Genomic DNA, 24494 nt, shown 5'->3' on the forward strand with positions numbered 1-24494 from the left:
GTGTCAGTTTATTTATTTTAAATATTCTATTTTACAATTTTTTTTTTTTTTAATTTATATAAAATATTTTTTCAGAGCACCCTTGTGGGACTTTGGTGAAATATCAAGGGTCTAAACAGACTCCTGATGTCTCACTTTTGAATCGGGGAAAGGGACTGAGGACAGAGACTCCGGAGTCTTTCTCTGCAGCCTCAGCTGCACTGGACAGTCAATGAATGGGAGACGTTTTGTGCTGAGCCGCTTCCTGTTCATTCATAAACTGAAGCATACTAAACAGTGTTTACTGTGCTTCAGTTATGAATGAACACGGTGAGTGATTGGTACTGAAAAGGAAAGGGCCTGTAAAGGACCTGTTTACCGGCCTTTTCCCCACTCTCCAGTCTGAAGTATGGGTGGGTGATACAGGGAGGCTGAGGGGGGCCCTGGGCCGCAGAGGGAATCTGTGCCGCACAGGGTGGTTACACTTGGCAAGCCAATGGCTAAATTAATCATCCGCCCTTAGTCAAGATGGCTGCAGTTAGAAATGCTACAGGGGTTTATAGTTTTTCAAACAGAACAAGAATTGTCTCATGGTAAAAATTGACACTGGGCGCTGTCCTACACACACACACACACACACACCTCCCGGTTCTCCGTGTGCCCTGAGCGATGGCGGGAGCACGGTGGTGATCAAGACCGCCGGGCACTCGCATCGGCTCGAGGGAGCGAGTGGAGGGTACGGGCAAGCGCCCTCTAGTGGCCGTTTATGTTACAGATGTAACAGCTGAGCCATGCTGCTGTAGTACAACTGTGGCGGCTGGACGGCTAGCAGTTAATAAGGTCACTTACCTTTCCAGGGACTTTGCAATGTTGAACCCCCCCCCCCCCCCCCCCCGAGGCAGATCCATCCATCGGATCGGGTGCAGGCATCGCCATTCTAACTAAGGTAAACCGGCAGTGGAGCCTTGCAGCTGCCCGTTTCCTACTGCGCATGCGCAAGTCGCACAGTGCTTTGTGAATGGCCAGCTGTCCACTGGGACACACACAGGTCCCAGAAGACAGCGGGGGGGGGGGTCTCGCCGCACAAAAAGGATATGACGCCCTGCGCCTCGGACTGGATGGATCGGAAGTACAGGCTATACTTCATAAAAAGGTATGTTAGAAGAAGAAGAAAAAAAATGTAATATCCAAAAACGAAGGGTGAAATTCTATTGCTACCTTGTACTTCATATAAAGTCCTGCCCCCCTTGTTCTTCTCCTCTTCAAAAACAAGGGGTGGAGAGGTGGTCTTTCTTTTAAGACCACCTCTCAAAAGTGGGTGGAACACCGCTTTAAACTGTAAAAATTCTTTCCAGGTGCATGAAAACCTTTGCAAAGTCTTACAATTCCTCCTTTTTTTTATAGAAAAACAGCCACAGCCTGAATAGAAAAGCCTGTCTCCTGCCAGCATGCTGAAGAGAAAGCAGTGGTCTCTCTGTAGAGGTCTGGCCTTTCCCCTGCCAAGTCAGAATTAGCCCTTGTACACACAGTCAGACATTCTGACAACAAAATCCGGCGGATTTTGTCCGAAACTGGTGTTGCATACACACGGTCGGACAAAGTTGTCGGAAAATCCGATCGTTGGTAACGTGATGACGTTATTTAGTTACAACGGGACTACGTTCAGGCTAGTAGCCAATAGCTTTGGTCTAGGAATTTGATCTGAGCATGCGTGGCACTTTGTCCGATCGGAATTCTCTACAAACGATCGGTCAAAGTCCAATCGGATCATGTTGTCGGAAAATGTTTATATCCAGCTCTCAAACTTTGTTGGTCGGACATTCCGACGGAAAAAGTAAGATGAAGCCCACACATGGTCGGATTATCCGACAACACGGTCCAATCGGACATTTTCTGTCGGAATGTCCGACCGTGTGTACAGGAAAAGAGTTCCTCAATTGGCAGGGAGCCTGATCTTCTCATTTACGGTGTCCGGGTATCGTAAATGATCGCTACGACTGGTCATAGTTATCACTAGACATGTGCAGTTCATTTTTTTTTTTTTTTGTTCTGAATTAAAATTCAGGAACACTTTTTCGTTTTTTGTAAATTCTGATGTATCCGAATTTCCTAATTGCAATAGTACAGATTTTTTTTTTTTTTTAAACTAATCTGAAATGGCAAAAACAATAAATAAAAAAATTTGGACGAAGTTCAAATTTTTTATTCATTTTTAAATAGTTTTCGAAATTCAAAGTTTCCAATATTTTTTTGTTTCTCCAATTTCCAAAGAGAATAAAATGGAATAGAAAATAAAGGAATAGTAAAGAATACAACGGAAAATAAAAAACCCAGAACAAAATAGAATAGAATAGCAAATAATAGAATAGCAAATAATAGAATAGCAAATAATAGAATAGCAAATAATAACAGAATAGCAAATAATAACAGAATAGCAAATAACAGAATAGCTAATAACAGAATAGCAAATAATAACAGAATAGCAAATAACAGAATGGCAAATAATAACAGAATGGCAAATAATAACAGAATAGCAAATAGAATAGAAAAGCGAGAATATAACCTTCTGAAATTCAAATAATAAAAAAATAAAATAATTTGCATTAAAAAAAGAATAGGAAAGGATAGAATATACTATAATAGATTTAGAAAATAAAAAATAAAAATAAAAAAAATAATAGAATATTGCCATTTCCCAAAATTTTAATTTCTAATCCAGTTAGAAAAATATACTTCAGCTTAGTCGTCTCCCGCTGAGCTCTCGCTGGCTGAGTATCTGGGGCACTGATCAGCCTCCAGCCACACGCCGCCTCCTGTTCACTCTTCAGCAGCGATAAGAAATCCTCCTATTCATGTCCAGCGTAGGAGAAGAAATGGGCACATGAACTGGGATGGCCGAGCCGTCTCCGCTCTTAAAGCCGAAGTTTAATCTGCTTTTTGTTTTTGCCTTTTACCGTGTCCTTCTTTTTTTTTATTCCCCTCTTCCTCAACATTCTAATGTCATTTTTCAAGTAAAATCTTTCTATTTTCATGACCTTATTTTAGTACCACTGGATCTCTGCGCTCCTCTATGCAATCCAGGAAGATTGTGGTTGGTGGGGTTGCTGCACAGAGCTTCCTGATACCATCACCGCACCCTGCCTCAGTACTCCTTGCAGCGGCGGCTGTTTCATAAGGGGCGCTGCCCCCCCCCCCCCCCAATCTCTATGTGCGGCACCGGATTGCATAGAGTTCTACGAGGGTGTGGTTTTTTTTTTTTGGCTTCAAAAAGGTTGGGCTTGGGGGGGCAGGGCGCTCCAAGCCCACCCACTTGGAACATTAACATTTTGCTATTGTCTTCCTGCTACCCCTCCTGGCCAATCAGGACAGGAAGCGGGTCCTAAGACCGCATTGGCTGGGAGGAGAAGCGACAGGATTGGCTGGGGGAAGCCACCAAAGCCGCCTGCAGACTAGTAAATGCGGGGCTGGTGAGCACGCAGGAGGGGGGGACTGGTTTGTGTGCTCCCCCCCCCAAAAAAAAAATGGCGCAGCAGCCGCCACTGCTCAAAAGTCCTCAGTCCTGCTGCAAGCAGTTGAATTGGCTTCCATGCACCATTGCACTGCTGATTTGGCATTCTACAGTTTTTTAGTAAATCGATCGTCCTAAGTGGACCTCTTAGTAGCTGAACTATCTCTCTGAGTTAATGACATGAGCAGAAAATTAGACTTGTGTGGGCGTCTCGTACACAACCGGCGACCGCAGATCCCCCGCCCCCCCCCTAGAAGACTTCCAAGACTGAATTACAAGAACATCAGAATGTAAACCACTTCAAGATGAGCATACCCATACATGCGTACTTGTGTTTGTGCGCTCCCAGTAGAGACAACAGGCTCTCGCCGAGAGGTCCGAGTCTTGTGTATACGATCAGTAACCCAGGACGTCTAGTCCAAGATCACCTGATCACTGGGAAAGGCTCTGATTGGCTATCAGTGATCAGTCACTGTACCCCCTGTCTTTGTTTTCTCCTCTTGAATAGAGGAAAAGTTACATTGAATCTTTTGCAACTATTTCTCTTTTGCTAGCCACTTGGTAACCGCCAAACTAGGAAAAAAAGGTCATGACTTTGACATTTTAATACCGGAGTTATGGCTGCAACTAGATGCCATAACGCTGGTATTAAAAAAAAAATTCTTCAGGCGCCGGTCTTTCCAATAAAAGTCACCTGAGCAGCTGATTAGCCTCTGGATCACTTTTAGAAGCGGTGTGAGGAGTGTGAGGGGTTCCCCCTCTGCCGTTTTTCGGTGGTTCTTGGGCTTACCTGGCTGATTGTGAAACCCGAGATCCCATCTGGAGCTGGCGGCGGCTGGCTACAAATGATCAGAGGAAATATGGCCTCCACCCATCTCTATGGCCTAGGAGGACCGGAGCGACGTCATGACGTTCCTTCCAGTTTACGGCCGATGCAAGTAGGCTTTTTTATTTTTTTTTAATCTAATGCTTTCCATTTTAGAGGAGAGGTAAGGGGTCTTACTGACTCCAGATCTCTTCATAAAGAGGACTTGTCATTCTTTATTATTGTCACAAGGGATGTTTATATTTCTTGTAATGGCAATAAAAGTGATCCAAGGGATCACAGGCAGAACCACAGCAATTCTGCCTGCATTAAAAAATTGTGAATGGAGCCTAACGGGCATTCCCTTTGTCCAAGCCAGTAAGCGTTTGCCTGCGGCCGGGCGCGGCGAGGGCGTTTGCCTGCGGCCGGGCGCGGCGAGGGCGTTTGCCTGCGGCCGGGCGCGGCGAGGGCGTTTGCCTGCGGCCGGGCGCGGCGAGGGCGTTTGCCTGCGGCCGGGCGCGGCGAGGGCGTTTGCCTGCGGCCGGGCGCGGCGAGGGCGTTTGCCTGCTGCCGGGCGCGGCGAGGGCGTTTGCCTGCGACCGGGCGTGGCGAGGGCGTTTGCCTGCGACCGGGCGCGGCGAGGGCGTTTGCCTGCGCCCCAGGCGCGGCGAGGGCGTTTGCCTGCGACCGGGCGTGGCGAGGGCGTTTGCCTGTGACCAAGCATGGCAAGAGCGTTTGCTTTAAGGTTAACCCCTAAGTGCAGGTCTGCTATAATGACTTGCTAATGTTTGCTCTGTAATTAGTACTCGGAGCAGGGCTTTTTGATGTTGTGTGCTAAGTCTGGCTGGCTCTTCAGTTCCTGGTGTATAAAGCGCCGGTGCTGGAATGTGCTTTGTCCTGCTCAGTCAGGACTCTGTGCAGGAAGTCGGTATGCGGCCTGTAGAAGAGAAAACATCCTCCAGGATAGATCTATAGACCTGACTCAACCTCAGAAAACAGACAGATGCTGAGTGAGCAGTATGTGGAGAAGATCATCTGGTGTGCTCTTTCTGCAAATCTGATGAACGTTGTGAAATAGAATTCTGAATGTCACCAGAGCAAAACAAAGACGTTGGAGATTCCTCCGTTTACAGCAGCTGGAGGCAAAAGATCAGCCCTGAAAATCTAGTAGGTTTGAGGAATCTTATCTGGTCCTGATTAACGCCTGGTAGAAAGTGGAATTTTGAGCATGGTTTTGGGGGAGGAGGTGTCACAAATCGTAAAACATGATGGCTAAAGCCCCATACGCACTATGAGTTTTTCCTCCAGGTTTACCAAAACCATATGAAACTCCTAAGGTTTGACCTCATATTATATGGTTTTGGTAAACCTGAAGGAAAAACTCAGCAGAAAAACTGATGGTGTGTATGGGGCTTAATAGAAACCAGTCCTGGTTGGGACTAATCCATAAAGCACATGGTGGCCACTGTACTGTATGCTCTGGTGCCGCCCCGTCCATCTTCAGGGGCCCCTTTGCTTGCATATGAAGTTCTAGGTACATATACGCAAATAGGGCCAACATCTGAAGATTTCGGACAAGTTCAAGGTGGAGTGGATCACTGGCAGTATGACAGTAAATGGTATTTAGCTTCATAGCCTCGAAAAAAGTGTCCCCATCTTAAACTGGGCCTTGTTTGTATAGGTGTAACCGTGTTTCTTGGATGCCTCTCATGGCCAGAATGGGGCATGCCTCGGTCTCTGGCCTTTTTCCTCCATGGGGTTGTAGGGCTGCCTTTACTTACACCTTGATGGCAGGTCCAGGACTAGTAATGTTGCTAAAGACATGACTCAATCTCAGAAAACAGACAGATGCTGACTGAGCAGTATGTGGAGAAGATCATCTGGTGTGCTCCTTCTGCAAATCTGATGAACGTTGTGAAATAGAATTCCGAATGTCACCAGAGTAAAACAAAGACATTGGAGATTCCTCTGTTTACAGAAGCTGGAGGTAAAAGATCAGCCCTGAAAATCCAGAAGATGTGAGGAATCTTATCTGGTCCCGATTAACGCCTGGTAGAAAGTGGAATTTTGAGCATGGTTTTGGGGGGGAGGTGTCACAAATCATAAAACATGATAGCTAATAGAAACCAGTCCTGGTTGGGACTAACCCATAAAGCACATGGTGGCCACTGTACTGTATGCTCTGGTGCTGCTCGTCGATCTTCAGGGGCCTTTTTGCTTGCATGTGAAGTTCCAGGTACATATACGCAAATAGGGGCAACATCTTAAGATTCGGGTAAGTTCAAGGTGGTGGGGGTCACTGGCAATGACAGTAATGGCATTTAGCTTCATAGCCTCGAAAAAGTGTTCCCATCTTAAACTGGGCTTTGTTTGCATAGGTGTAGCTGTGTTTCTTGGATGCCTCTCATGGGCAGAATGGGGCATGCCTCAGTCTCTGGCCAAGTCCTTTTTCCTCCATGGGGTTGTGGGGCTGCCTTTACTTACACCTTGATGGCAGGTCCAGGCAGGGGTCAAGTCCTGGGGAAAAAAGCGTGGGAACTCCCACCCAAGATCCACTCGCCCACCAAGAAAAATAAAAATGATACGCTCATATGCACGAACACTTCAAAAGTGGTATTTTTCGTATTGTGTATATGAAGCTTAACTGTTAGTACATAAAAAAAAAAAATTCATTCAATTGTGCTTCCATGCAAATGTGACCATCATGTTCTGATCTTTATTGGGGAATTTTATTTTGAATATAGAGTATTTATGTGGTGAGTTTACACTTTTCATTGAACAGAGTTTGGATAACACAGGGTTAAACGGAAAAGTCATAAATTATCTGGACAGCATGGGCGTCCGCAGAACTTTTTTCAGGGGGGGGCATAATTTTAGGGTCACCCATGCGCCACCCCTTTTCGACAATGTCATTATCACATTATCATGGTCAGAGACTGCAGAGGTAGTACAAGCCCTAGGATAAGTAATGAATAATGGCCAACAGGCCCTCTTAACAGACCCAGCTAAACTACAGTAGTGATTCATCCGGCTGGATGATCGCTCACTCTGGGTTCCCCCGCGGGCGACTCTGGTCAGTAGTGTAGCATGTCTGTACCCTGGCAGTGGCTCAGTCTTTCTCTCTCTGGCGGTGCTGGGCAGCGCGGCTCTCTATGGTGGCGCTGGACAGCATGACTTTCTCTGGTGGCGCAGGGCAGTGTAGCTCTGTCTCTGGTGGTGCTGGGCAGTGTGGCTCTCTCTCTGGCTTCTGCCCTGCACACTCCTCATTCTTTTTCCTGTCACACTCTCTCCCTCAGCTTTTTTCCAGGCTGCAGTCTCTCAATCTTTCTCAATTGAGCTCTCCTCTCCTAGTCTCCTTTGATTGGTTCTCAGTTATGAACAATAGGGAAGGAACGGAGCAGGCAGAAAGTTGAGCAAGGAACCTGGTGAGAGCCGTCATCTCTTCTTCCCGACAGGAGAAAGGGGGGGGGGGGGGTGACCGGGAGAAACCTGATAGCCCACAGCTTGCCATTCTCTTGTCACAGCGCCACCGAGTTCTCTGCTGGACTGAGCAGGGAAAAGAGCCCGAAGTCACACTACACGGATAGGGGGGCTTGACAGCACCTTGATGGTGTCACCCCACTGTCGGGTTGCACATGGGTGTGTGCTGCCCACACCCCGATAGCGATGGAACTGTGTTGAATTTAAGATCTGATCCCTGATTCCAGGGGGGGGGGGGCACTTGACCCCCCTTGCCCCTACCTGCGGACGCCCATGCTGGACAGACTGCTAGGAGAGATAGTGATGGGGCTTGGGGGGCTGCAAACTCTGCAGGGCTCCAACACACACTCGCTGCTATTCCAACCCTTCACATATTTCCACATAAACTTCCCTCCTGGCATTAAACTTTGCCAGGTATTGTGCTCAGCTTACCACCCCAAACTGATGTTCCTCCCTCAGCTCACCTCTCTCCCTGCATGTCCTGTGAGCAGAATAGCTGTGCTCCTCCTCTGGGTTCTCTCATCATATGGCACTGAAGATAGAGGAGGGGGGGATTCAGCAGGAGACTGGGGGGGGGCGGACGAGGAGACAGAAAATTAGGAGGGGCTGGCGGTCTGTCTAAATACAATCTCTTAGCAGCAGGGACCTGATCTACCCGTCAGCTAGCTGTGATTGACAGGTAGATCGAAGCGGAAGCTGTCATGGGGCCCCCTACTGGCAATGCCTGAATGGTCGGGTGTGCGGCACTTACTATTGCGGGCTGTGTCGGCAGCTGCTGGTGTAGCACCTGCCACACAGCTCGCATACTTCAAAGTCTTGCAGGACATGGCTGCTAATGGGAACTGAGTTCCTGTTGTGGAAAAAGTACAGGAACTCCGTTCCCATGAGTTCCCGCAGGACTTGAGCCCTGGGTCCAGGACTAGTAATGTTGCTAAAGACAGCATCCATGCTAAAACGGTGGCTTAAGGGTTTGACCATGTCCATCCCAGCAAAGGGTCCCAGACAACGGGGAAAGACGCTTGTAGAGCCAGGACTAGTGTAATACTTAAAGTGAACCTCTTAGTAGCTGTACAAATATTTTTTCATGCAATTGGCTGCTGGGCAATGCAACATGAATGTGAAGGCTAAAGTTATTTTTACATCATTTTATGGCGATGAACAAAGTGGCTCAGGTGTGGTAAGACCAAGTAATGATAAAAACAAGATTGAATTAGGACAACTAGTAATACATTTTTAGTTCCGGTGAAAACCCAAATGTAATCTACATTTGGCCAAATAAAAAATTATTTATTTTTGTTTAGGATGCTTGGTGTATCATTCTGTGTCTTGGAAGAACTATCTGTATGTTTGTGCTGTCCTTTCTTGTGTATTATCTAGAGTGAGTCAGTGTTGCTGAGATTTGGTTCTCAGCCCCCATATTTTGCAATCTCTTCTGCGAAGATAAAAAAAAAAGCAAACAAAAGACCAGCGTCTCAGCTGTGAATGAATCGCATGTAATACCTTGACTCTGCGCCAGAGGCGGGGCCAGCTGAGATGAATACAGAAAGCCTCCACCACCACTCCTCATTCCATGTTTGTGATGTTTGTAGGATGATATATTGGCCTTGTAGCATGCTTGTCCTTGAAGACCTGAGCTGATAAGAAACATCTGTGCTGGAGAAGATGCAGACCCTGGAGAAGATAGGCTCTGAACTTTCTCCTATGATCATTAACCAGTTACTCGCCACCCATCGGGGGTTTCGAAAAAATTGATTTCTGAAAGTTTGAAAAGTGTGTGTGTGTGTGTGTGTGTGTGTGTGTGTGTGTGTGTGTGTGTGTGTGTGTGTGTGTGTGTGTGTGTGTGTGTGTGTGTGTGTGTGTGATAATTATGCTCATAAGTTTACATACCCTGGCAGAGTTTGTGATTTCTTGGCCATTTTTTTGAGAATATGAATGATAACACAAAAACATTCCTTTCACTGAAGCCATTTATTATCAGTCCACTGCGTTTACACTTTTTAAACCATAATCCCAACATAAACCACCCAAATGACCCTGATCAAAGTTTACTTAAAGAGGAAGTAAACCCTGATGAGTTTACTTCCTCTTTCATTCCCTGCAAAGGTAAAGCATAATGGACTACTATGCATCGCATCACATCGCATCGCATAGTAGCCCATTATGTGTCACTTACCTGACACAGGAGCCAGCGAAGTCACCGCTGTCCCCTGTAGTCCGGCTCATCCATCTTCTCGGTGGGTCTCGCTGCTCCGCCGATGTCATTCAGCGAAGCCGTGATGACGTCACTCCCGCGCATGTGAATGGGAGCCGCCACTCGCGGCATATCGCCGTTGACCGCGGTGCGCTCAGTGCATGCGCCGTAGACAGCGTTGCCGGTCTTTCGGCAAATATACCGTGTAGGTTTAGGAGATATTTCTTGGACCTACAGGTAAGCCTTAATCTAGGCTTACCTGTAGGTCAAAGTGTGTTGTAAGGGTTTGCAACCACTTTAAAGAGGAAGTAAACCCTGATGGGTTTACTTCCTCTTTTTTTCCCTGTAAAGGTAAAGCATAATGGACTACTATGCATCGCATAGTAGCTCATTATGTGTCACTTACCTGACACAGGAGCCAGCGAAGTCGCCGCTGTCCCCTGTAGTCCGCCGCATCCATCTTGCTGGTGGCGTCTCGCAGCTCCGCCGAATGGCAGCGGCGAAGCCGCGATGACGTCACTCCCGCGCATGCGCCCATTTTCGGGCAAATATCTGCTAAACCATATAGGTTTAGGAGATATTTCTTGGACCTACAGGTAAGCCTTAATCTAGGCTTACCTGTAGGTCAAAGTGTGTTGTAAGGGTTTACAACCACTTTAATACCATGTATTGCCCCTTCAACATCAATGAAAGCTTGAAGTTTTTTGCAGTATTTGTGGATGAGGCTCTTCATCTTCTCAGATGGTAAAGCCGCCCGTTCCTCTTGGCAAAAAGCATCCAGTTCCTCTAAATTCTTGGGCTGTCTTGCACGAACTGCACATTTTTGAGATCTCTCCAGAGTGACTCAATTATATTGAGGTCAGGAGACTGAGATGGCCACTCCAGAACCTTCACTTTATTCAGCTGTAGCCAATAACTGGTCAACTTGGCCTTGTGTTTTGGATCATTGTCATGTTGGAATGACCAAGTACATCCCATGCGCAGCTTCCTGGCTGATGAATGCAAATGTTCCTCCAGTAACCTACTGAATTCATCTTGCCATCAATTTTGACCAAATTTCCTGTGCCTTCCGTAGCTCACACATCCCCAAAACATCAGCGATCCACCTCCGTACCTTTCATCATAGGTCTTGTTGACTCCTTTACAAAGGAGTCTTTTACGTTTATGGTTGTGGCCAAAAAGCTCAATTTTGGTCTCCGCACTCCAAATTAATTTGAGCCAGAAGGTTTGAGGCTTGTCTCTGTGCTGTTTGGCGTATTGTAAGCTACTTTGTGGCATTTGCTTAGTAATGGCTTTCTTCTGGCGACTCGAACATTTAGCCCATCTTTCTTCTGCATCTTGAAACAGACGCACCACATGTTTTCAGAGAGTCCTGTATTTCACCTGAAGTTTTTTGTGGGTTTTTCTTTGCATCCTGAACTATTTTCCTGGCAGTAGTGGCTGAAATTTTACTTGGTCTACCTGATCATGGTTTGGTTTCAACAGAACCCCTCATTATCCACTTCTCGATTAGTTTGAACACTGCTGATTGGCATTCTCAATTCCTTGGATATCTTTTTATGTCCCTTTCCTGCAGATCCTTTGACAATTCTTTTGCTTTCCCCATGTTGTATGTGTTTTTTTGAAAACAAAAAAACCAAACAGTTTTTATTTAGCATATCAGAAATTAAACATACAAGACATCGGGCAGGTATTACTTAAAGTATAGTCAGCAGTGAATTCCACAGTGATCCAGACAATAATGTAACCATCGGGATCCATAACCATAATGTCCTGAATCTCCAACCCTATCCCGCTCCCCAGAACAGTTGCTCTTTTAGAAACCAGTCTAGTAACCTTTAACTTGCCCCTTAGGTGAGGAAAGTAACCAATCCTCCCTTGGCAGAAGCCCAACCCACTGCCCCCCCAAGTATTTCATTGTTCAATTTAGAAAGCTATTGTCAATGGGATACAGCTTCACATAGCCTACTACACTCCTCTAACTTCAATATTCATTCGTCCAATCACTATGCTCATACTCTCACCTTCTGGCTGGACTCTCCTTCCAGTGTGTTCTTGGAGTCCACCCATCTAAACCATACCTTCCTGAATTTCTTGGGGGAACCCCTTGCCTTATATGTCATCCTATATAAAAGCACAACCGCATTCACTACTTTTATTTACATCCATACAGTCAGCTGCTCTCCATAAATCCAGTGCCTCGCTATCAGTTTTCTTACTCCAAACTATAGGATACTAAGGAACAGTTTAGTGTATGCATTCATCTCCTCCTGGTCAAAGACTCCTAGGACGCAATGCAGGGGAGAACAAATATTAGGCAGTCCAAAGTTATCAGAAATAAATTCAGTCCGTTGAGACCAGAATGGTCTTATTCTGGGGCATTGCCACACCATATGGATGAAGGTTCCTTCCACCCCCATACAAGACTGGAGAGTCCCTCCTATTCATTCGGTATAGGCTAGTTGGCGTGTAGTACATCTGGTGAAGGTATCAAAGTTGAATCATCTTATCCTTGGAAGAGATGACAGAGACAATATAAGTATCCAGAGCTTAGTGCCATTTCTCCTCAGACAACTCCGGCACAATAGTCACCCACTGAGCCCTGGCCTAGGCTAACAACCCCGAGTTCCCAGGACCCACTGCCTTTATAATATCTAGAAATTAATTTAGTGGGATCAGGGTCAATTAGAATCGTCGCCAGCTCCAAATTGTTCCCTCAGTTGTGTAAAAGTAGACAGTCCGCTGTCCTGGCATATATGATGTAAATACTTTAGACCATGCTTTTCCCACATCTGTCCATCTGTTAATTAAAAAAAATCCTCCAAGGATTTATTACACCACAAAGGGCTATTTGGGGATCGCCACAAGGGCCCATCCTTCCTCTGTTGGGAACAAAGATGGAATATTTTACCAGGAAGCACCATGACTGATCCCACCTTCCTCCCAGGGATCCCCTTCCTTTTAGACCACATTTACTAGGGTTTCTTGCAAGGTGGCAACCACTGCTTGCTTCCAATAAAGTAGTGGCATTGGTTGACTGGGGAAAAAGTCGCCAGTGTAAGAAGGACAATTGTGATGCAAAAACATAAGAGCGCAAGTTGTTACCATTGTAACTGGAAATTTTAGAACTGCTAGAGACTAGGGAAGGGGGTCTGTGATAATACCATTAACCCTTAGTCTGACCAGTGGATCCGTGTACAGGAGATGAAGACGGTCCAAAGCCATGATTCTAAAAGGCAAAACCGGTATGCCCACTCTACTGAGTCAAAGGCCTTTTTTGTATCTAAGGAGGCTACTACTCTTGTCCTGGATTTGTTGTGTAAAGTCTGGAGGTTCACAAAGCGTCTCCTAATCTTCATCTGTGCACATCGGATAAATCCCATCTGGTCCGTATCCACCAGTGTTAGGATACATGTTTGCAACCTCCCTGCAATAATTTTAGACAGAATTTTGGTATCCACATTCATCCGTGAGATCGGATGATGGGAGTCGCACTCCAGAAGATCCTTCCCCCCCCCCCACCTCCTTTATCAGAGCGACCAACGCTTCCCTCAAAGAGGGTGGCATTCTACCATCCAACCTAGCCAAATGAAACACTTGCAGCAGGTGAGGAGCTAGACCATAGCTAAAAGTACGGTACCACTCCGAAGTAAGACCATCAAGATCTGGAGATTTCCAAGGAGCAAAGGATGAGATCGCCCCCTCCGCTTCCTCTACAGTGATATCTGCTTCTAAAGCAGCACTGTCTGCGTTTGTCCACATAGGCAGGACAATATCAGCCAGGTAAGTCTCTAATGCCTCTCCCCCCCCCCCCCCCCAGGATTCCAGCCGAGTCACAAATCTCAGACTCCTGCCTGTCATATATGCTTTTAATATACACCGGGACGTATTCCGGCCTTTCCAAGTACGCCAGAAGCCTGCTATTCTTGTCCCCAAACTCAAAGATGCTCCTTCACTGTGTGAGTCTAAGTTTTGTGATCTGGTCAGTCAAAACAGTACGGTATTAAATAGTTCTTTCCTGTAGTGTCGGCAGTCTCTCTCTCTAGTGGCCCCCGAACATATTCTGCTTCTGCTAGTGATACTTCTGTCTCCCTATCCTGCACTGTAGAGGCTAACTGTTTTTTGAACCCACTCACCTCCACCATAAACACCCCCCTCAGAGTGTTCTTAAAGGCCTTCCATTGGATAAGAGGAGAACCAGTATTTCAATTTTCAGCCCAGAAGTGATTAATCGCCTCAGTACACTTAATCGTCATGTATTCCTCTTGGGGCCAACTAGCCTCCATCCACCAGTGATGGATCTCTGGCTTTGGCCCCAGATTGAGTTCCAGCAATATGGGAAAATGGTCCGACAGAGCTCTAGGTAGGTAGGATACCCCCCGACCAGCTCTATACCCTCCCCCTCAGCCAGGATAGTGTCTATTCTGGAGAGCATCTTGTACGTTTTCGAATAACAGGAATACTCCTTAGTATCAGGATGGTGAAAGTGCCAGATATCCGTAAACCCATGTGTAGACAGCCATCCCACTAAGGGGGCTGGTGCTCCTGATGATGCACCCAGCCGATCCATGGCTGGGCCCGCCACTACATTAAAATCCCCTTCCGCTATCTCATATGTGGACCATAACATGTCATCCAGGTGGGATAGGGAAAAGGGAGGAGGCTCATATAAACTTACAAACATCATGTACCTGTTCATCACCTGCACCACCTTTATAACATATCTCCCTTAACATCAGTCTTAACTTCATGTATGGCGATAGGCATAGCTTTTGTGACCAGTGTAGAAACCCCCCTAGCATATGAAGAAAAACTGGCATGGTAAGCTCCAGCAATATGGGCCCTTTTCCGCCAACAAATGTTTGGCAGCAGGTTCTCAAATTTTCCTCCAACAAAACGTCGGAAAGGCCAATCATGTGTACACAAGTCCGGCGCACAAAAGTTCACGCATGCTCGGAATCAAGCAGAAGGAGCCGCATTGGCTATCGAACTTCCTTTTTCTTGGCACGTCGTGCGTCTTGTATGTCACCTCGTTCCCACGTTCGTAATTGTTAGGCAACATTTGTGTGACCGTGTGTATAAAAGACAAGTTGGAGCCAACAACCTTCGAACAAAAATCCACGGTTTTGTTGGCAGAAAGTCTGATCGTGTGTATGGGACATTAGTCTCACCTCCATGGCAAGGGAGCATTAAGCCAGGTGATCTCCCCCCTGGCGTGCAGGGAGCCAAAGGAACAGGGCCCCAAAGCTCCCCTCCCGTACATACAGAGCATAGTAGCAGCATAACTGTATAGGACTTGTTGCACCCACACTGAATATAGATAATCCCATCCAGACACAAATATATTTTCCCCAACAATGAAAACTTCCCCAATCCCCCCGCCCCCCTCCTCGCACCCAGCCCCAACATGCCAGGCACTTTACTCCCATAACTATGTATCAAGAGGTAATGAATGTGTGACTTAATGTAGTCACACGGGACCCAGCACCATGAGGCAACAGTCCTCAAGTTCAGTCCAGGAACAGTTTCTCAGTCAAAAAATTATAAAAAAACAAGAAAACCTTTTGCAATATAGAGAACAGTCTGCGGGCTTCCAACATGGAATAATTATATGCAAGCAGCAAATACTATATGCGTTCATAGCATCTCAATCAGGTTTCTGAGCTGCCAGGGAAAAATAGATCAATGGTTGTGAATCCCAGGCAGAATGTTACCCAAGTGATAAAAATGTCAAAAGAAAAAAGAAAGAAGCAAAAAAAACACACACACATATATATATATATATATATATATATATATATATATATATATATATATATATATGTGTGTATATACCGGTATGTGTATATATATATATATATGTATGTATGTGTGTATATGTATATGTATATATATATATATATATATATATATATACACTTATCCAGGGGAGAAAAAAGAAAACGGCGGGCACTTTCAACGCCATTTTTCTCCAATCTATCGCTTCCTTATAGGTGGTCAGGGGGGATGAGGAGAAGCTCCACCCCGCGGGCGACAACGGGCATCCAGCCATTCTGAAGCTTCAGTAGGAGTAGTAAAAAAGTAGGCTTTTCCATTTTCCACAATACGCAGTTTAGCAGAATATAACATACTGTAGATCAAGTTAAGATCCCTAAGATGGTTTTATTATTTTTATTTTTTTTGGTTGAAATGAGACCCTCTGTTTCTGAGTGGCAGCTGAGAAATCAGGGTAAATGGATATTTGGTAGCCATTAAACTCCAGCTCAGGGCCAGTCCTAGCTGCCTTCAGAATATTCTCCCAGTCACAGAAATGTAATACTTTTGCTATTGGCCCGGGACAAGATGTGCCCGTTCAATAGCAAACATTTTTGTGAAAGTATCAGGAGCCATGTGCTCAACAAGCCAGTTCTCCAAAAATGATTTCGGGTGTCTCCACTCCTCTCCCTCAGGGAACCCCACCAGCTGTATATTCCTACTCATGCGATCTTCCATGCCAGCCATCTTTAAAGTGTGTTCAGAGAGGGCTTTCTTAGTCACTTGCGCAGGAGTGTCCAGAGGCCTGACAGTATCTTCCAGGAAGGCAATGCTATGGTCTGGAGCCTGAGCTTTTTCCCTGAGTTTGTGTGTATGTATGTATGTATATATACTTCTTTCTTCTTCTTTTCTTTCTTCTTTTCTTATTCCTTTTCTTTCTTCTTTTCTTTCTTCTTTTCTTATTCCTTTTCCTTCTTTCTTTTCTTTCTCCTTTTTCTTTCTTCTTTTCTTTCTCCTTTTCTTTCTCCTTTTCTTTCTTTTTTTTCTCCTTTTTCTTTCTCCTTTTCTTTCTTCCTTTTTCTTCGCCTCACAACTGTAACTAGATTACATGGCCAAACATTTTTGGACATCTAACTAGAACATCTACAATATCTTGTTGGGCATCCCATTCCAAAACAATGGGCATTAATATGGAGTTACCCCCGTCCTCTTTAGCTGTTTTAACCGTCTTTGTTTTTCTGGGAAGGCTAGCCACAAGATTTTGGGGTGTGCCTGTGGGAATTTGTGTCCATCTGTGAGGTCAGGTACTGATCTTGGATGAGAAGACCTGGCTTGCATTTGGCATTACATTTCATCAGGGGGGCCTTCAGTAAGGTTGAGGTGCTGGCCATTCTAGTTCCACCACACCAAGTTCATCAAAACATGTCTTTATGGAGATGTTTGTTAAGACCAGGATGTTTAGTAGGGTGGAGGTCAGGGCTCTGTGCAGAACACTGGAGTTCCTGCACCCAAACTCCTCAAACCATGTCTTTATGGAGACTTGGTTAAGAACAGCTGGCTCATTCAAATTCATCCCAAAGGTGTTCAGTAGGGTTGACGTCAGGGCCCCGAAGACCACCGGATATCCTCCACACCAGGGCAGGGCTCTGTGCAGCCCATTCAAGTTCCAAAGCACCAAATGCATCCAACCATGTCTTTATGGATTTGTTGGATGAGAAGACCTGGCTCACTCCATTTCATCACAGAAGTATTCAGTAGGGATGATAGGGGGGCTCAGTCCATCATTCAAGCTCAGTAATAGCATTCAAACTATACTTTTTTTTGTTTTTTCTTTAGTACTCGCCGATATGCAGGGCTCAAGTCCTACGGGAACGCATGGGAGCGGAGTTCCTGTACTTTTTCCTCAACAGGAACTCAGTTCCCATTAGCAGCCGTGTCCTGCAAGACTTTAAAGTATGTGAGCTGTGTGGCAGGTGCTACACCAGTACGTGCCGTACACCTGACCATTCAGGCATTGCCAGTAGGGGACCCATGACAGCTTCCGCTTCAATCTACCTATCAATCACAGCTAGCTGACGGATAGATCAGGTCCCTGCTGCTAAGAGATTGTATTTAGTCGGACCTCTCGTGATGCTCCTCCCCGCCGGCCCCTCCTGATTTTCTGTCTCTTTTTTTTGGTGGGGGAGTGGATCTTGGGTGGGAGCTCCCACACTTTTTTTTCCTCCAGGACTTGACCCCTGCCGATACGAATTATGGATACCTACCACAACGGTTTTGTTTACGCTTCAGCTATCAGCAATGGTACAAAGCATTGAAAAGTTATTTACAAATGAAGTACACTTGACACTTGACATGACACTTTGCTGCAATGTAAAGTAGTGAGTATACAGCTTGTACAACAGTGCAAATTTGCTATCCCCTCAAAATAACTGAACACATAGCCATTAACATGTAATCTGCTGGCAACAAGTGAGTACACCCCTAAGTGAAAATGTCCAAACTGGGCACAAAGTGTCAATATTTTGTGTGGGCACCATTATTTTCCAGCACTGCTTTAACCCTCTTGAGCATGGAGTTCCCCAGAGCTTCACAGGTTGCCACTGGAGTCCTCTTCCCCTCCTCCATGACGACCTCACAGAGCTGGTGGATGTTGGAGACCTTGCGCTCCTCCACCTTCCGTTTGCGGATGTCCTACAGATTATCAATAGGGTTTAGGTCAGGAGACCTATTTGACCAGTCCATCACCTTTACCCTCAGCTTCTTTAGCATACTATATGTATCTTAAAGGTATACAAAGAAAGCAAACCAAAAAAGTTTTAATTGTTTATAAAATAGAACTGAAAATAATTAAATGGAGGCGAATAAGGGGTTAATTAAGGCTAATTAGAGTAAATTAACGGGTTATAAGAAACATTTAATAAAATTAATTTGTAGATGGAAGTTCATCCCTTTTTGATCTGTGGATGAATAAACAAAGATATAAAAAGGAACAATGTTTCTTTTTATCTTTCTGTTACAGCTGCTGCGCTATGTTTATAAATATTGCTCTGCTCCAATTGCCAGGACTTCATTTAAACTTCAGCTTTCAGGAGGGGAACCCTGCTGACAGCTGAATGAGTCATTGGTTGTTAAGGACACGGCGGCCCCGCTCCTTAACAACCGATAATTGGTGTTTTTTTTATTTATTTATTTTTTTTCTTTCCTGCTGAAAGAACGGAGCCTGCAAGTATTGGTTTCAGGTATCTGAGCACTTGCACGAGTACATATACTTGTGCAAATGCTTAGTATCGGTGCAACCCAACTTGTAATGTTTCTCAAAGGTATTCTTTAAGCATGAGAGAGAGAGAGAGAGGGAGGGAGAGATAAAGAAATTATATATATATATATATATATATATATATATATATATATATATATATATATATATATATATATATATATATATTCCTGTCTATAGCAACCAGAAGTTTCTGGAGTACAACAGGAAATGGAAACAAGACATTGTGGCAGACAAGATCTCCACTTTTGTTCTGTACCATTGTTTGAAAGCCATATAATTTACAGGGTGGGCGGTGACTGGCAATTTTAGGCTTTCCATATGGTCTACAGATCTATACATCAGACCTTGGGTGGAGAATGCGGGTGTGGGGGTTTGGGTGCAGGAGGACAATGCAGAGCTAAAACAGAACTTGTAACTGTGTGTGTGATTCAGCAGGCTGAGAAGAGACAAGTGATTTATTTAATGATCAGGTGCTCGTAGGCATAGATCTGCATTCCTGGAAGTTGTCTTCCTAGAGATCTGTGCTTGTTTTTTTTTTTTGTTTTTTTTCCCTTCCCACTCACCAGCTGTTTCCATGTTTTATGAATTATTATTTTTTTTCCCCGCATCACAAACTTTCCTTCCCAAATCTGGCCATACACTCAAAAAAATTAAATTTTCTTAATTCAGATTTTATTTAAATTTTTTTATAACGCAACATATACAATAAAAAATAAAAAATAAAAAATATATATATATATCTCCCCCTACCTCTATATCCAAGCAATCATAACCCCTAGCTCAATAACATACTCATTTGGTCAAACCACGATGTCCAGATAGAATCAAACCTCTTATGCCACGTACACACGTTCGGACCTTTCGGCGGAGGTCCGACGGACTTTCTGAACGAACGGACTTGGCCACACATGACTGGACTAAGTCCGTTCAGAAGTCCGTTTGTTTTGAACGTGATGACGTAAACGGGACTAAACAAGGAAGTTCAATAGCCAATAGCTGCCCTTGCGTCGTATCTGGTCCATCGTACTAGCACCCAGGCGAATGGTTTTCCCGACTTTTAGTCCGTCGGATAGATTTGAAACATGTTTTATTTCTAGGTCCGGGGGAAAATAAAAGTCAGCTGTAGCCCACACACCAGTCCGCCGGACCAAGTCTGCTGGAAAGTCAGATCATGTGTACGCGGCATTAGATGAATTTCTTAAAAAGTGTCTCTCATACTCCCTGCGAGAGACGGGTCTATATAGCAGAGGGGTGTATATAGGAGAGTCATGTAGTGTCTGCTTCCTCCTGCTCTTTGTGCTTCCAGTATCTGTGTAGAGTAGTTGAATGGGGCGGTCAGTGGGTCGATAGGTGTCGGTGTGTGCTGCTCTCCTCCAGTGCCGGGTATGGCAGAGATGGGAGAGGAGGATATGGCGCACCAAGAGTCGCAGTCGGCATCCAGTTTGGACACCCTGGCAGTCCTGGAGGCGGACACGGTGGCAGCAGTAATTCGTACCTGAACGAGGATCTGGTAAAGTCTCTGCGGGATAACCTGTGAGCTCATCAACTGCTCAATAGAGAAGAGGAGAAAAATGGGCTATGGACTTTCTAGGCACAGCTCAAGCTTCTCCAGAAGAGACGGGCTCGTTGCTTCTCCTCCCGGCTGAACAGGAAGTGGGTCCTGAGACTCCCGGCCAGGGCTGGGAGGAGAAGCAGAAAGACAATAGCGAATATTAATTTGCCAAATATTCATTCGGCCCGGGCCCACCCTTTTTATTTTTTTAAATCATGTGCTTAAAAAAAAAAAAACAAGCCCATTTGAAATCTATACGTCTGGCACCCTGCATGTAGATTAGGGACCAGCGCATGGATTAGGGGGGTAGCGCCCCTGCGTCCCCTAATAGAGTGGCCACCGCTGCTCTCATAAGAAATGCATTTGAGGTCAAATATCCAATCAGATATAGTCGGAGGATGTGGGGGAAGTCCAATTAAGAGCAATTTGTCTCCGAGCCACAAAAAGCGCACGTATAACAGCAACTCTGCATTGGTCTGTCAAGGTAACCCAGTAAACATATTAAGGGATCCACCAAAAGGTTCAAATCTAAGATCCCCTTAGGTGTGCCCACAACCTCCGCCCAGTACCTCCCTAGAGTTTTGGGCAATGCCGCAGTTTTCTAACAGGGGGGGAGTTGGGGCAGAAAGGGCATGTGGCTGGGGCAAAACAAAAGCAAAGCTATTCCCAACTTAACTTGCCCACCAGCCTGCAATCAACCGAATTATCCTGTCTAACAGTATGCATTGCACACATTTGCAAAGAAATGCGTAAGCTACAGAGCCCCGCAAGGCACCCTAAATTTTCTGCAGTCCTAACTCTAAATTTTGAGAGCCTCCATAGCAGTGGCATCGCTATGGGGGGGGGGGGGCGGGGGGTGCAGCCTGCCCTGGGTGACACCCACCAGAGGGATCATTCTTTCCATTCTTCACCAAGGATGTCATGAGCTGACCACCATTAGATTGTATGGGGGAGCCCCATCATTGGTGTAAGAGAAATGGTGCCTCTTATCAGTGGAGGAATAGTACCACATCATTGGTTTCACTGGGAGGAATAATGTCCCATCACTGGTGTCACTGGGAGGCAAAGTGTCCCATCATCGTGTCACTGGGAGGAATAGTGCTCCAAGGGCCTGATAAACGCAATTAAAGGGCCTCATTGATACTTTTTTTTTTTTTTTTTTTTATCTTATACCCAGAGGGGGGTGGATTTACTAAGACTGAAGCACTCAGAATCTGGTGCAGCTGTGCATGGTAGCCAATCTGCTTCCAACTTCAGCTTGTTCAATTAAGCTTTGACAATAAAACCTGGAAGCTGATTGGTTTCTATGCAGAGCTGTACCAGATTTTGCACTCTCCAGTTTTAGTAAATCTTCCCTAGTGGTTGGTCCCTATACTTCACCAAGCTGTACCTGGGGGGAAAAAACTCACATTGTCCCTGAACAGGGAAGTACGGAAAATACTGAGGGATGGGAGGGAGTGTTTGTTTTTTTTTTTTTTGTTTTTTTATTAATTTTATTTAATTATGTTTCGTAAAGGGTCACTTGTCCTTTAAAAAAATGTAAGACATAAAATGTTTTAAACATAGGTAAGTTATCTTATTGTGTATTTGTTCTTATGTTGGTTTCTATAGTGTATTTGTAGGGCATGCTCTGTGACGGCGGCTGCCTTTTTGATTTGTTTCCATTCGGTGAAGTGCCGTCCTCACAGATCAGGCACTCAGGATGTACAGCACATTTGTTCATTATGGGATTTTGAGTGGAGGAACTGAAATATTTCACAGAGGCTCACAAATGTTTTTTTTCGCAAAATTTAATTTCCGAGTGTACCTGACTTATTAATTTTCTTTAACAGACAGAAGGCAGCAAACTTCAGAAAGACCTCCGGACGTACCTGGCATCTGTAAAAGGTAAGAATGATTTTTGGTTATAGAGAAAAAAAATTCTAATAATAATAAATAATAATAATAAAAAAAAAATAAAAAAAAAAAATATATATATATATATATATATATATATAATAAATTCTCTGTGATGTCACCGCTCTCTAGTGAATGGATAGGCTGCATTCTCAGTGATATGAAAACAATAGACGGCTGAGTCGGCTTCTCTCTTATGGAGTGCTGCTGAAGTGCATTCTAAGCTACCTGCCCATTGACTCCTTGTCCATATTCTGATTAACATTTGAAATCTCACGACGATTCATTTGAGGATTCACCTGCCAAGAATGTCCTAATCCCTATACACAACTATTTTCTATCTTCTCAGTGATGTCATAGGTCGCGTGGAATTGATGGGCTGCATTCTCAGTGATATCACTGCTCTTTAGTGAATGGATAGGCTGCATTCCCCGTGATGTCACCAAGTGTGTAGTGAATGGATCCAGCCCATCAGTGATGTCATTGGTCCCTGATGAATGGATAAGCTGCCTTCTCAGTGACATCACTGGTTTCTAGTATATCGGCTGCATCCTCATTGATGTCACCAAGTCTGTAGTGAATGGATAGGCTGCATTCTCAGTGATGTCACTGGTCACTCAGTGATGTCATCTGGTCTCATAAGCCCGCCATAGGTGGATCTGAATTCGGCAAGTTCAGCAGGGACCAGATTAATTTTGATTAATATATTGATTTCTAGATCAACTTCTCTACAACCAGCCTGCTGGAAGAGTTTTGCTTAATCAGCCGGTGGGGAGGTGAGTGTAATACGGTCATGGTGGGGAAACCTCCCCACCTTCAGAATACAATAGCTACGTGGAAGGGATTCCCTGTGTAGATGGGGGAATCCATTAATTTCCTCTCGTTCAAACCACTGGCTTGATTCACACTGCCATGACTTGGGATCGGACTTGTGAGACCCCAAGTTGCGTAACATGTGAAATCCCATTTTAGTCAATGAGAGCTGTCTTGATTAGCACTACTGAAGTCACTCCGACTTTAGAAAAGGTTCCTGTGCTACTTCAAGGTGACTTTTATCCGACTTATGCCCAAAAGCTTTAATGGAAGTCACCTCCAAGTGAGATCCTCACCTTAATTGATGTGATTTGGATCCGGTGTTCTGTCAAAATACCCAATTCATCAAGATCTCCAATCGCATCACTTCCTGTTACTGTAAACCATCAGTAATTGGAGATCAAGCATGACACAACACCAGCAACCGTATACACTCTGGTACACAGAATTATCAGTGGACATGGTTAGTCTGCTCCGATACTAACCAACAAAATGGCCGCCTCAGAGTCAGCAACAACTTTTTCCTCGTTGACCCGCTCTTGTGTCAAAACAGCAATGTGTTCATGTACCGGAACGTATACAGTTGCTGGTGTTGTGTCAAAACAGCAAGTTGTCAAAATCTCCTCCAATTACTGATGCTTTACAGTAACAGGAAGTGACCTAATTGGAGATCTTGAGGAATTGGCTATTTTGACAGAACACCGGTGTCACTTCACATTCGGCTACCCATCACATTTTGCTACGGAAGTGATGCTCCACTGAGAAATTACGCACTGCACATGCGTAAGTTACACATATGCGTTCCAAAAGTTTTTACGACAATACGGAGCAGTGAAACCGTCAGATAATGTCACGGAAGTGACGTTACAGGCAAGCTCCTCTTCTGTATAATTATTGATTGTAAGACAACACTTTGCAACAGGGCCCCTGGCAGGATCGCTTTGCGTGCCACGCTTCGGGCACGGCCTCGATTCGCTTGGCATAATTATATTCTAACTTGGATGGTGGGGCTTGAACCTGGACTTAGGGGTGGGGCCACATGATAACTGCGCAAGTGCAGTTCAATGTCAGTTCAGTCACACTATCTGACAGTTTTAGTGTGCTGTTTTTTCGTAAAAGTGTTGGAACGCATATGGCGGCGTCGTGCATGCGCACTCCAGCGGGTAGCTAAATGTGATGGGTTGCCATTTGTGACAATACACCCGATTTACAGGGAGATTACCCAGGCATTTTGAA

General features: G+C 45.0%; 1 protein-coding gene across 10 annotated transcripts in view; it reads left to right on the forward strand.

The window, feature by feature from the left end:
* The window catches only part of BIN1 (bridging integrator 1), a 183519-nt gene that overhangs the window by 84839 nt on the left and 74186 nt on the right, over window positions 1-24494 (forward strand). For all 10 annotated transcript variants that reach the window (XM_077449657.1, XM_077449659.1, XM_077449655.1 and 7 more), the window contains exon 3: window positions 22382-22436. In XM_077449657.1, coding sequence (XP_077305783.1) covers window positions 22382-22436 — 55 coding nt within the window. The remainder of the gene's footprint in view (window positions 1-22381; window positions 22437-24494) is intronic.

This window comes from Lithobates pipiens, unplaced genomic scaffold, assembly GCF_037356315.1.
Source record: "Lithobates pipiens isolate NorthernLeopardFrog02 unplaced genomic scaffold, aLitPip1_a1.2 Scaffold_22, whole genome shotgun sequence".
Classification (NCBI taxonomy): Eukaryota; Metazoa; Chordata; class Amphibia; order Anura; family Ranidae; genus Lithobates; species Lithobates pipiens.